This window comes from Lepisosteus platostomus, chromosome 15 (assembly GCF_059453375.1).
Source record: "Lepisosteus platostomus isolate fLepPlt1 chromosome 15, fLepPlt1.hap1, whole genome shotgun sequence".
NCBI classification, from domain to species: domain Eukaryota; kingdom Metazoa; phylum Chordata; class Actinopteri; order Semionotiformes; family Lepisosteidae; genus Lepisosteus; species Lepisosteus platostomus.
In genome coordinates, this window is record NC_142625.1 from 25,833,782 (window position 1) to 25,844,772 (window position 10,991).

Consider the following 10,991-nt stretch of genomic DNA (forward strand, 5'->3'; position numbering starts at 1 on the left):
GATCGCGAGAATTAAAAGTTTCACAGCTTTGAGTAGTCGTATGTTATTTCAGAAAAGGTCCAATAGAAAGATTATTTGGAACAGTTGGATTCGACACAACCTTAATGCATATGTGTTTAACCAATGTTTTTTTTAGACCTTTGTCACGTGCTGCCAGCATACTGCCTGTTCCACCCTAAACACTGCCTCTTTTAGCCCCATTCCTCCTTGTTCATTGGGGAAAACATGACTGACTGAAGTCTGTGATTTTGCATGTCGCCCCCCCCCTCGGACACTGTCTTCAGGATCACATGATGCAGCACGCTGACCTCCGGCCCCACAAGTGTTACCACTGCAGCTTCGCCTCCAAGAACAAGAAGGACCTGCGCCGGCACATGATGACCCACACCAACGAGAAACCCTTCGCCTGCGACGTCTGCGGACAGAGGTGACCTCCCTGTCTCTCTCTCAGCTGCTCTTACACTCCTGCGCTCCGTACCTGGCTTGCCATACACAGAAAACAGTAAAAAAAAAACATTTTAATATAACCTTCCACTCCCCTGCCTTCAGCAACTGGTATAAACCTTCATTTTCTCTCACTGCGTGTGTTCATGTCAAGGAAATGTCCAAATCGTACCCATGTGACGTGGCCGCCATACTCTTGTTCCTCCCCAGGTTTAACCGTAACGGACACCTCAAGTTCCACATGGAGAGGCTGCACAGCCTGGATCCCTCTCCGCGCAAGACGCGGCTCGGGGCCGCCTCCCACAAGGCCATCATCATCAACGGGGAAGAGGAGGCCCTGGCCACACTCCAGAGTAAGCCCGTTTCCACGAACCCTTTCAGGTGTCGTTGCCGTGATCGCCTCGACCTGTGACAAGTCCCCAGCGTGCTTCTAATTAAAACAAATATCTGGTGGCTTCATATCTGTCTCCTGGTGCACTTTGCATCTTCTTACTGAGATTGAGTTAGGGACCATGCATGTTGGATAATGACAGATCTAAAAAGTTTTAGGTTGGATCACACGAGAAGTGCATGCAGCCACGACTGGCCAGGACGAAGCACACAAGTTCGTGTCGAGAGATATCCGGTTCGCGGGCTAACGCCGAGAACACATCAGGCGTGGCCGATGCGCTTGTCGCGCCTGACAAGTTTCCCTCTGCTTCTCTCTCCCTCTGCGCTCCGCGCGGCAGCTCTGCAGGCTGGCCAGGCGGTGATCTCCCCCGAGAGGCTGCAGCAGGCGCTGGGGCAGGAGCACATCATCGTGGCGCAGGAGCAGCCCCTGTCTGACCAGGTAGAGCACATGGGGGGGCTCCGGCAGTGTGTGTGGAGCACGTCAAGAGACAAGCAGTACATCAGCCAGGTCTGGCTGCCGAGTCTAGTGCTTCTTCTAATATGCCAGCAGAGCTGTATAATGTCAACACCTTGCACGTTCATTACCTCATCCATCCTGCTGAATGCCATTCATTCTTCATAATTTCTCGTTCCTTAATAAACCCAATCTCCTGTTCTTAAAGCGTGGCCAGTCTAATGCACAGATACCAGATAGAATGGCCTGGAATTACGACAAGCCCTCAGATCGCATTTGATCTTTGTCTTCCCAGTCTTTTGGGAGTATTGGGAAAGATCCTAGGAAAGATTTTTCTTTGCAGGGGGAGACTACGTATATCCAGCAGATCACCACGGTGGACGGACAGACGGTTCAGCACCTGGTGGCTGCGGAAAACCAGGTGACTGAGGTAAGGGGCTTGACTGTGCTGAGAATGGTGTCCGTCGGCACGCTCCGGAAAGGAGCCAGGTATCCGTTTTGGACTGAAAACTCCCTGAGAAACTGATTTGTTAGCAGTCTAGATTTCTTGATGCAGGATGGTGCTGTGTTTAAGAGGAGGGGTTGTTTCAGGGCTAGATGTGATGCCTGTGTAGAGGTGTGAATTTGACATTCGAGCACAAACCTCAGTGCATTGACGGCGCACGCGTGGTGTTCATGACAGCACGTGGATGAAGATGGATTGGCCATCGGTCCATTTGGTGGCTATTGTCTCCCGGAGGGCATTCTGTGACATTGCTCTTTCTCATTGCCGTGCAGGTCCAGTACATCATCTCACAGGATGGGGTCCAACATCTCATTCCTCAGGAGTATGTGGTGGTATCTGAGGGCAACCACATCCAGGTACACTTTCCAGACACCTGCAGGAATGCAGATCCTCCCAGAACAGGAGGGCTGATGTGCGCGCACACACACACACAGTCGGTGTGTTTTTAAACCTGTTTAACTTCCACAGCAGAGCTCCTCCTCCCAAAAAAAGGGTAGGAGCTTGGAACAAAAAGGCTGCCAGTGAGAGAAGGCCATTGGGCTTGTTTGACTCATTTGATTGCTAGTAGCTAATTGATAAGGAGGTCTCATTCAGCTGGTTGTTGAACGAAGCCAGGGGGACGGCTTCCACAACATAGCTTTGTAGATTTCGGACGTGTTCTGCAAACCTGATCGTTGTACAGTATGAAATCAAAAGACAGTCAAATTGGTCATATTTCTCCTTAATTAACACACAGTAGTGAAGGCCGTTCTCTGCTGACACTGAGGTGTGTGTTTTATTTGCAGATGCAAGATGGGCAGATAGCACACATCCAGTACGATCAGGATGGAGCTTTCCTGCAGGAGCAGCAGGTAAGCCTGTTCCAGTAAAATGCAACAGAAACACATTCAGGGTTTGAACTAAAGAACTTCCAACCATCACCGCCACTGTTCTCCTTAATTTGAAGAAGGCATTCCTTTGGCATGTGGTGCACACCTAGGGAGCTGGTCGTTCATTTCTGAAGGAGGTGTTCAGACGAAACTCTAAGCAGAGAGACATCTCAAGTTCATTGAACTGCACTGTGTACAAGGCCTTTCATATGCCAAGACAAATTCTTGAAAGGGGGGAAGTTCCGCAGGTCCTGCTGAGCAGTAGCACTAGACCTGCTTTCCTAAAGTACTGACAAATGGCTTGCTTTGCCTGCTGTTCAGATTGCGGTGACCCACGATGGGCAGATACAGTACGTTCCCATCAGCTCGGAGCAGCAGATCGTGACTCAGGAGGACCTGGAAGCTGCGGCCCATTCTGCTGTGACAGGTGGGTGGTCCCACGCCGGCATCTCCCCTCCTCCAGCTCTCCATATCCCTCATTTATAAGCCTGCTTGCATCATCGGGCGGGAGATTTCAAGATCACATTTTTGCATTAAGCTCCAGCCAAGAGATTCTGATGTGGTGCGCTTGAAGTGGTGCAGGTGGTTGAAAGGTGGCTTTGTTTGCTCTGGGCTCCCCAGCTGTTGCAGACGCGGCGATGGCGCAGGCCCAGACCGTCTATGCCACGGAGGCCACGCCCGAGCAGCTGGAGCAGATGCAGCAGCAGGGGATCCAGTATGATGTCATCACCATCACGGAAGACTAGGAGAGACCTGGTCTGGGTGTCGGATGATCACACACTGCCCCCTGCTGCTGGGGGCCGGAAGCTGCACTTTCAGAACACTGCTGCTGCCTGTTCTCCTCCTGGTGGGATCCTTTTTTTCTCAGGGGTCTCTGTAGCAGGACATGACTGGAGATCACAGAAACGGGCAGAAACAGAATAAACTTCTTCCTGCTTGGAGGTTATGGTCCAAATTACTAACAAGATTACCTGAAACTGTAAAAGCACTACAAAATGATTATGGCAGTCTTTTCAAATTCACTTATTCTTGAGATGCCTTGTCCAGTCTTAGGCTGTAGCTGAGTCTTAAACTGGTAGGAATAAGGGGGAGCCCCTGGTGAGAGTTTCTGTGGTTTCTTTTCAATTGAACATATTTAAGAGATTTTGTAAATATTGATGTCAATATGAGATATTAACATAGTTACAGCGCAATTTATGCAAGAATTCTTGATTTTCTTTTTTGTGCAAGTAGACAGACACTTAAGAGCAGGTGCAGTGCTGCACACTGATGAAAGAGCAGATATAATAAGCTGAAAGCTGATACCAAAGAAACCTTTACTTCCTAAATTCAGAAGAATAGAAAAGAAAGAAAATTCAATCAGAAACAGAAAAGGCAAATAAACAGCCGGAGTCACTTCTAATGTCGTTTTTTTGTGATCGGGTGTTCATAGTGTTTAAAATAAATAATGTACGTCCAGTCACACACATAGGACCTTATGAAATTGCAAAACTCTGTTGCTATTATTCGGGAGTGTCTATGTAGGGAACAAGTAGAAGTTAAGTCCACACTGCAGAGTGAAAAGAAGGAAAACCAACGAAGTTCAGCTATGAAGGTGTTCAGCAGTGTGGAATTAACCTCTGTTCGTTCCCATTGAGCTTGCACGTCAACACTGCTTCCCTCGTCATTTAATAAACTCCACACGCAGGAGGACCTTAACCTCCAAAACCAACTGTGTAATGTACATACTGGCTGAGAGCTCGTTTTGTAGGGCTGAGTTAGGATCTGCAGATCATTGCTTGCATTGTAAATAAGAGATGAGTTGCAAACGCATTATTCAGTGCTAGAAAGACCGGTGTGCGCTCCTTTCTGCAAAACCATAATAATTCGTCTTTAATCCTGTAAGTAAAAAAAAAGGACCTGTATAATTTAAAATTCCAGATGCTTTTGACAAGTGTTGTGTGTGGCTTGTGATGCTATAATCTCATTTGCAGTTCCCTGAGAGATCGCTTTTATGACATAACACTTACCTTTGCACCTTAAAAGTACCAGTCTCTCTTTTATTGCAAATAGCCTGCTGGGAGAAAAATATGAACTCCTAGAGGTTCTGTATGTGAGAAACTGCATTTCCAAAATGCAGGAAAATGTATGAATCATGCAATAATCACCTTTGTCCGGGGTCGCTGCCTGATCAGGCTGGTCTTATCTGCTCCAGGGGCTGCTGGTGTTGCATGAGCCAGCTGTACAGGGTTCCCTGATGCAGGTCGCAGTGGAGAGGTTTAGGAACCAGCCAGTATGGCGCTGGATGGAAACAGCTGGTTTGGTTTTAACAGTCATTCTATAAAGACCTGTTCCAGATGTAGGCTTTTGCTCAATTCGGCATGTGCTTTCACTCGGAAAGATCTCGATTTCTTTATTAAACAATCTAGTGTGAATTGTAATTTTTCCTGTGATTGTCGTTTGATTTTGCAAATTGCATTGCATTTTTGGAAATTGGTAATATGAGAGTAGCCCTATATCATCTGACTGACTGTGCAGTTCAGCGCCATGACTGGCCACCTTCGATATGAAATGTATTAACCTTAACCTCCCACGCGCGCTTTCAAAATGAGATACCCATAAAAAGGGAACGCGGAAGTGTGTTTTGCACAATGTCATTGTATCGCCGGCAGATGGCAGTGTTACTGTGAGATCGAGCTTCTCGCACGGCGAGCTGTAACGAATATCCGATCTGTGAAAAAGAAAACATCGCACTAAATGACCAGGGAACCGAAAGAAGAAAAACGAATTGTGTTTCTTTCTGTTATGAAATCCAGGATTTGACCTTGCAGATTTAAAGAGCCGGCTGAGGGCTTTTTTTTTTTAAAGCCTTGCTGCTCATTAAAGGTAGGGTCAACTCCTTCGACAACAAGATAGACAATCCAGTGTACAATTAATCTGTTTTGATCATTTCTGATCGAAGAGGTAGAATCCGTGACCTCATGGGTTCCCAGTCCGGGTTCTGAAGGACCACAGACCTGCCGGTTTTCATTCCCAGACTAATGACTTAATTAGAGTCTTAATTGCACTTATAAGATATGCTTGATTGGAAAATCAGCAAGTTTATTTTCTACTTTAGTTAATTTTACATGAATAAACGCAATAGTTACGAGAGTTTACTAGCAGCCTCAACATGTTTAGGAGCTGAAAGCAGCCACTCGGCTCAATTTAATCTTGTAATTACGTCAATCAGTGGTCCGGTTGTATCCCAGAGAGCTGGGCTAGAGCAGAACCCAGCCGGTGTTTGGACCTCCAGGACCAGGACTGGAAACCCCTGTGCCAACAGATTCCTCAAGGTTGTATTACATTTAAAAACCTTTTTATCTTTGTGTTAATTTCTTTGTGGTTGTTTTTTTCATGATTTCTTTTTTAAAATCGTATTTTTTTTATTATTTTGAAGTATGTGAGATGGGGGCTGTACTGGATGCATTCTTGTCGATCCCAGGTGGGGGCACAGAAGGGTGATATACAACCCGAAAGAGAGAAACAGGTACCCTCTGTAAATGGTGTATAAAATATAGTTCTTTTAGTTGTAGTGGGCAGAACAAAATAGGGGTGTTGCCTTGGTCTTTTTTTATTCCTTCTGTGAATGACAGGGCCAGAAAAGATGCTATACAGAGACTGACCAGGAGAGGCAGCGTGGAGGTCACGAATAAAAGCTAATCCGCTAACCTGTGCGGTGTGGTGAACTTTGTCTTGTGCTCCGACACCCGTTTGAGGATTACAAGGACATGACATGTATAACCACTGGACTGGCTTGTGGCCGGGGCCATGCAGGGCTCGAGTCAGGATGTAACATTTTGTTTGTTAAATGAAAGTAAGGAATCGCAGGCCGAACCCAGTGTAGGTACGTGCATGTGTTCGTCTTGTATCCAGTCAATGCTACACCACTTATAAAATGACACGCATGTCGTCCACTACACTACCAATAATGATCGTCTGCCATTGCATAGTGCTTTTCATCTCGAAGGACCCAAATCATTTTACACATTGGAGATGACCAACGTCTTCCACCACAGAAGTTCTGTACTCAGCTGTATGATGCGTAGTAGCCACAGGTGGAGAAGGGAGAACCTGTTCCATCGGTTGAATTCAAGGAGGACCTTCAAGGAAGCCAGGTCGTTCAGGCCTTGAGTGGAATATAGCCAGGTCACAGGGGTTAGCGCCCCTACTCTCACCGATTTACAGGATCGTTTGTGGGAAGTAATCAGGTCCTGAAGGATCTTGCCTGCTACTGCTCCGTGTCCGTGCTCATTTAACAGGGGAATAAGTTAGGAACTTCTTGTTCAGAGGAAATTGCACCCTCTACTGGTTTACTTCTGCACCATCGGCCCCACTGTGCAGCAGGTCACTTAGACACCCTGCTGACCTTTAAGGGACCTGGCCTGTCAAGACAGCAAGCGGAGAGGTTTGAAATCATCCAAAATCCGATGCCGCTGTTCTCTTCTCTGTACTGTGCAAGCAGTAACTGCCTGAGACAATAACTACTGTCAGCAAATTATCACTTCCCAGTAGTTCACAGACCTGCTGTCATACACAATATGACAAACCTACAATCGATGTATTTCAGATCATTTGGAAATACCATCACATTGAGAATTTAACAGGATTAAAACAGCTTTTCAACATCTTCTGTATAACACTAAGACACTTTTCAAGGGATAATGGCGATTTCTTTTCTCATTTGTTTCCCATGAACTTCTTACCTCTGGTAAGTCAGGTCAGATTCATTAAAGCTGAACTGCTGAGACTGAATGAAAGTCTGAGCATGAAGGGGAGAGCAGTACTCTGTGACATTGTGTCCTGAAGCCACAGCCATGGCAGTACTGCACTGCGGGGAGGGGGAGCCTGTATTTACAGGTGATTACAGCAGCTAATCGGCAGATTACAGGATGTTGAATCCACACAAGCACGTAATCCCAGCGTAAGAGCAGCAGTGCGCTCTGGGATTTTACTGCAAATCTCATCTCATACTGCCGGCTCATCCACACAGCTGGCCCCACTAGACTTACCATTGTAATCCGGCATTTTAAAACAATTTTATTATAGTTCAGCGCTGATACTCTGGACTTTAATTATAAAAATGCAGCTTTGGGATTTAATCTTGAAGTAATTACAAAACCTAATTCGATTATCTGCACCGGGGCCACAGCAAGAGGCACGGTGTTAGGGAGCGGACAGAAAGTCCTGTATGTGTCCTTTATCCCTCTTCCTGGCGCATTAAAGCATGTTCTTTATGAACACGTGGCTTTTCTGTGCAGAGGGTGCTGGACGTTTTCCAAGGGTTTGGCAGAAAAGCTATTTATTAAATTCGACAGCTCTGGAATTTAACAGTTCTAATATTTTAATTGGACTGCACTGTGTTGAAAAATGTGCATTTTAATGTGATACTTTTTTCTTCTGGTAGTTTCTAGGGTATATATCCCACATGAGTTTTAAATGTAATAAACTACACACATATTATATAAATGCTAATGCATGAATATGACCAGGACATCAAATATTCTTGCCTTTCTGGTTAAAGTCGGCAGAAATGCCACTTTTGCTTTTCAATGGTGTTGTCTAGTTTAGCAAGACATCACAGAATGGGGTTCACACAGTGCACGAGGACAGAGTTTCGTGTGTCCTGTTGGCTCCACAGTACGTAGGCAGTGTTGGAATCCCATGATGCAGCAGTAAAGATGGATTGACCAAGGACAGTTCTGAGCTCAAGCTGTGTCATTTCACAGGTGAAAGGGAGGAAGAGAGGTATCAGGTTTTGCTTTGTCATGACTTCTGGCCTATATAAGTGGGCTAGCGTTTGTGCATGCATGCAAACAGCACAGCGTGTGAAAGGTCAGGGAACCTACACTACTGGCTGTGGCTACAGCAGACACCAGCAGCTCTCTGTTGGGAAGGTTTCCAGCAGTGGCTGATCTTGACACGCATCACTCACTGGTGTCTTCCAAACTGGCAATCAAAGCACATCGATACACAATACAATGACATCTGCAGGGACTGACACTCAGATGGTTACACTTTTTGCATAAAAAGCAAATGTTGAACTTTTTCGTTGACCTGATTCACAAATCATTGAAGGTTTATTCACAAGTGAAGTCCCTATGAAATGCTTACTTCTGTCTGTTTTCCTGAAAACTGAGCACCAGTTAGACTGTCAGGGTACACTCCAGTTCAAAGGGGTGTAGCGAAAGATTTGCTTTCGCCTCACTTGTGAAAATGTGCTGTTCACATGGGCTGTGTATGCAGTCTGCTCCCGGCCGTGTCCTGCTGTCCTCTCTCTTCAGTCAGCGCCTGCTCCTGGGCCTTTACTGACATGCGCAGTCCCACCCACACCAGTATCTCTCTCTCTCAAGGAAAAGTTTCCTGGAGTTTTCCACAAGTCCGAAGGCCAGACACTGATCTCACCAAACTTCACTGTTGCTTTTTAAGTTCATAAATACACAATATCATGTAACTATGGCACCCACTGAGGGTAAGACAAACACAGCGATATAGTTATGCATTGTCCAGTATTGCAAATATATATATACAAAAACGGCACCTCTATTTCCTTGCCAAACTCTACAGCTCATCACAATCAGTTTTAAAATAGATTTCTCACATACCAGTGAGGGGATTACTTAAGGCTTTTGAATGTAAAATATGGAAACAGAGCAGTTAATTAAGAACAGGAAACGGTTAATTCCCACTCTAAAAAGCAGACAGAAGACACGGCATCTCAGCTGTTACCCTCACACGTGAAGACAATTTAACAGCGGAAATGTCTTTTTGTAAAGCATGAAACTAACCTTTACTCGTCTCTGTGCTGCTAGAGAATGCTGACACAGCTCCATGCTCACTTAAATTAATTAGTTGGCTAGTTTGGGCGCCCATGGCATCCTTATTTCATGCATGATTCTGGAGATGGATAAAAAACCTGGGCTCACTGCGCAGTCCAGAGGCAGAGCAGAGCGCAGGGGGGTTATCTGTCCTCCTGGTGACAGATGTCAAAAACCACGCGGTGAAAGATCAATAAATTTAGATTAACACAAAGGCACTTTCGCAAATCCTGATAATACAAGCACTTTCGCTTATTAAACTCGGAGAATCCCCGGGCTCTTTTCTGAGCCGGCGGGATTAAGATCAGGTAGACACCATTGTCCGAACGAACAATCCCGTTGATCCCAGCTGCCTCTCCGCCGGAAGAGAGAGCCGCTGCCCCATTTCTCCACGGGCTTACCCCCGCCGTTTGCCCCAGTCGACATCATCCCTTTGACGAGCCAGGCGATTGGCTCTGGGACAGTAGCCTAGAAAGCGCCACAGCAGCGGAGCGTGTTTACAAGCCAGCTGCTGTGAAAACGGCCTCTCTGCGGGCTGGTGGCATATGGGGCGGATCACCGCGCGAACAGCTGCCCTCTGTCAGCGCCGCCGCGCTGCTGCCACCTCAACATCTGGCCCAGCCAGATCCCTGCTGAGGCAGGAGAGACCCGCTGGAACAGAGAGCCCAGACAGGCCGGAGTGTTCTCCCACCCGACAGCACACGGGCCCGCAGCTCGGCACCTGTGCGCAGCCCCCCCCCCTGGGACAGACGCAGGGAAAAGAAGGAATCCTGCAGCGGTCCCTGCTGGGTGTCCCGTCTGGTCAGCTCTCAACACCTCACATCCGGTGCACGGCGAGTGGAGACGCCACACCCTTCCCCTTGAGCTGCTGCTGTCAGGAACAGCGGTCTCGTGTCCGCGCCTCGTGCATGATGCTGGCAGATTCTGCGGCAAGAATAATAAGCAATAGGTTTATTCCATGCTAAAAAGAGAAGAGAAGAAGCCTTCTTCGGGTGTGAGCTTATTGAGTCCTTCCGTAACGGTTTCCTCACACCTGAACAAGGCTCCACAGCCGAAACGTTGCGTTTTCTCTCTCCTCTTCTCAGCAGGGAATAAACCTATTACTTGTTCCTTTGCAGCCTATGCCTACTGACGCAGCTCCCCACCTGAACTACTATAAATGATACCACCCGCCTGGATGATGCACCAGTACTCTCCCCACACAGCAGCTCTCAGTGGGGAGGAGAGCAGAGTGATGAAGCCAGTTCAGAGAGGGGGATTATTAGGAGGCCATGATGGGTAAAGGCCAATGGGAAATTTGGCCAGGACCTACTCTTTTTGAGAAAAACCCTGGTATTTTTATTGACCACAGAGTCAGGACCTCAGTTTTACGTCTCAGCTGAAGGACAGCATCTTTTCTACAGTATGGTGTTCCCGTCACTATACTGGGGCATTAGGACCCACATGGACCGCAGTGTGAGCGCCCCCTGCTGGCCCCACTAACTCCTCTTCCA

General features: G+C 47.0%; 1 protein-coding gene across 1 annotated transcript in view; it reads left to right on the forward strand.

Moving 5' to 3' along the window:
* Nucleotides 1–6,351, forward strand: part of znf335 (zinc finger protein 335) — a 32,642-nt gene extending 26,291 nt beyond the window's left edge. The window contains exons 34-41 of the mRNA XM_088608002.1: nucleotides 285–427; nucleotides 655–797; nucleotides 1,173–1,273; nucleotides 1,632–1,718; nucleotides 2,066–2,149; nucleotides 2,579–2,644; nucleotides 2,984–3,089; nucleotides 3,284–6,351. Coding sequence (XP_088464128.1) covers nucleotides 285–427; nucleotides 655–797; nucleotides 1,173–1,273; nucleotides 1,632–1,718; nucleotides 2,066–2,149; nucleotides 2,579–2,644; nucleotides 2,984–3,089; nucleotides 3,284–3,408 — 855 coding nt within the window. The 3' untranslated portion in view covers nucleotides 3,409–6,351. The remainder of the gene's footprint in view (nucleotides 1–284; nucleotides 428–654; nucleotides 798–1,172; nucleotides 1,274–1,631; nucleotides 1,719–2,065; nucleotides 2,150–2,578; nucleotides 2,645–2,983; nucleotides 3,090–3,283) is intronic.
* Nucleotides 6,352–10,991: the final 4,640 nt, after the last annotated feature.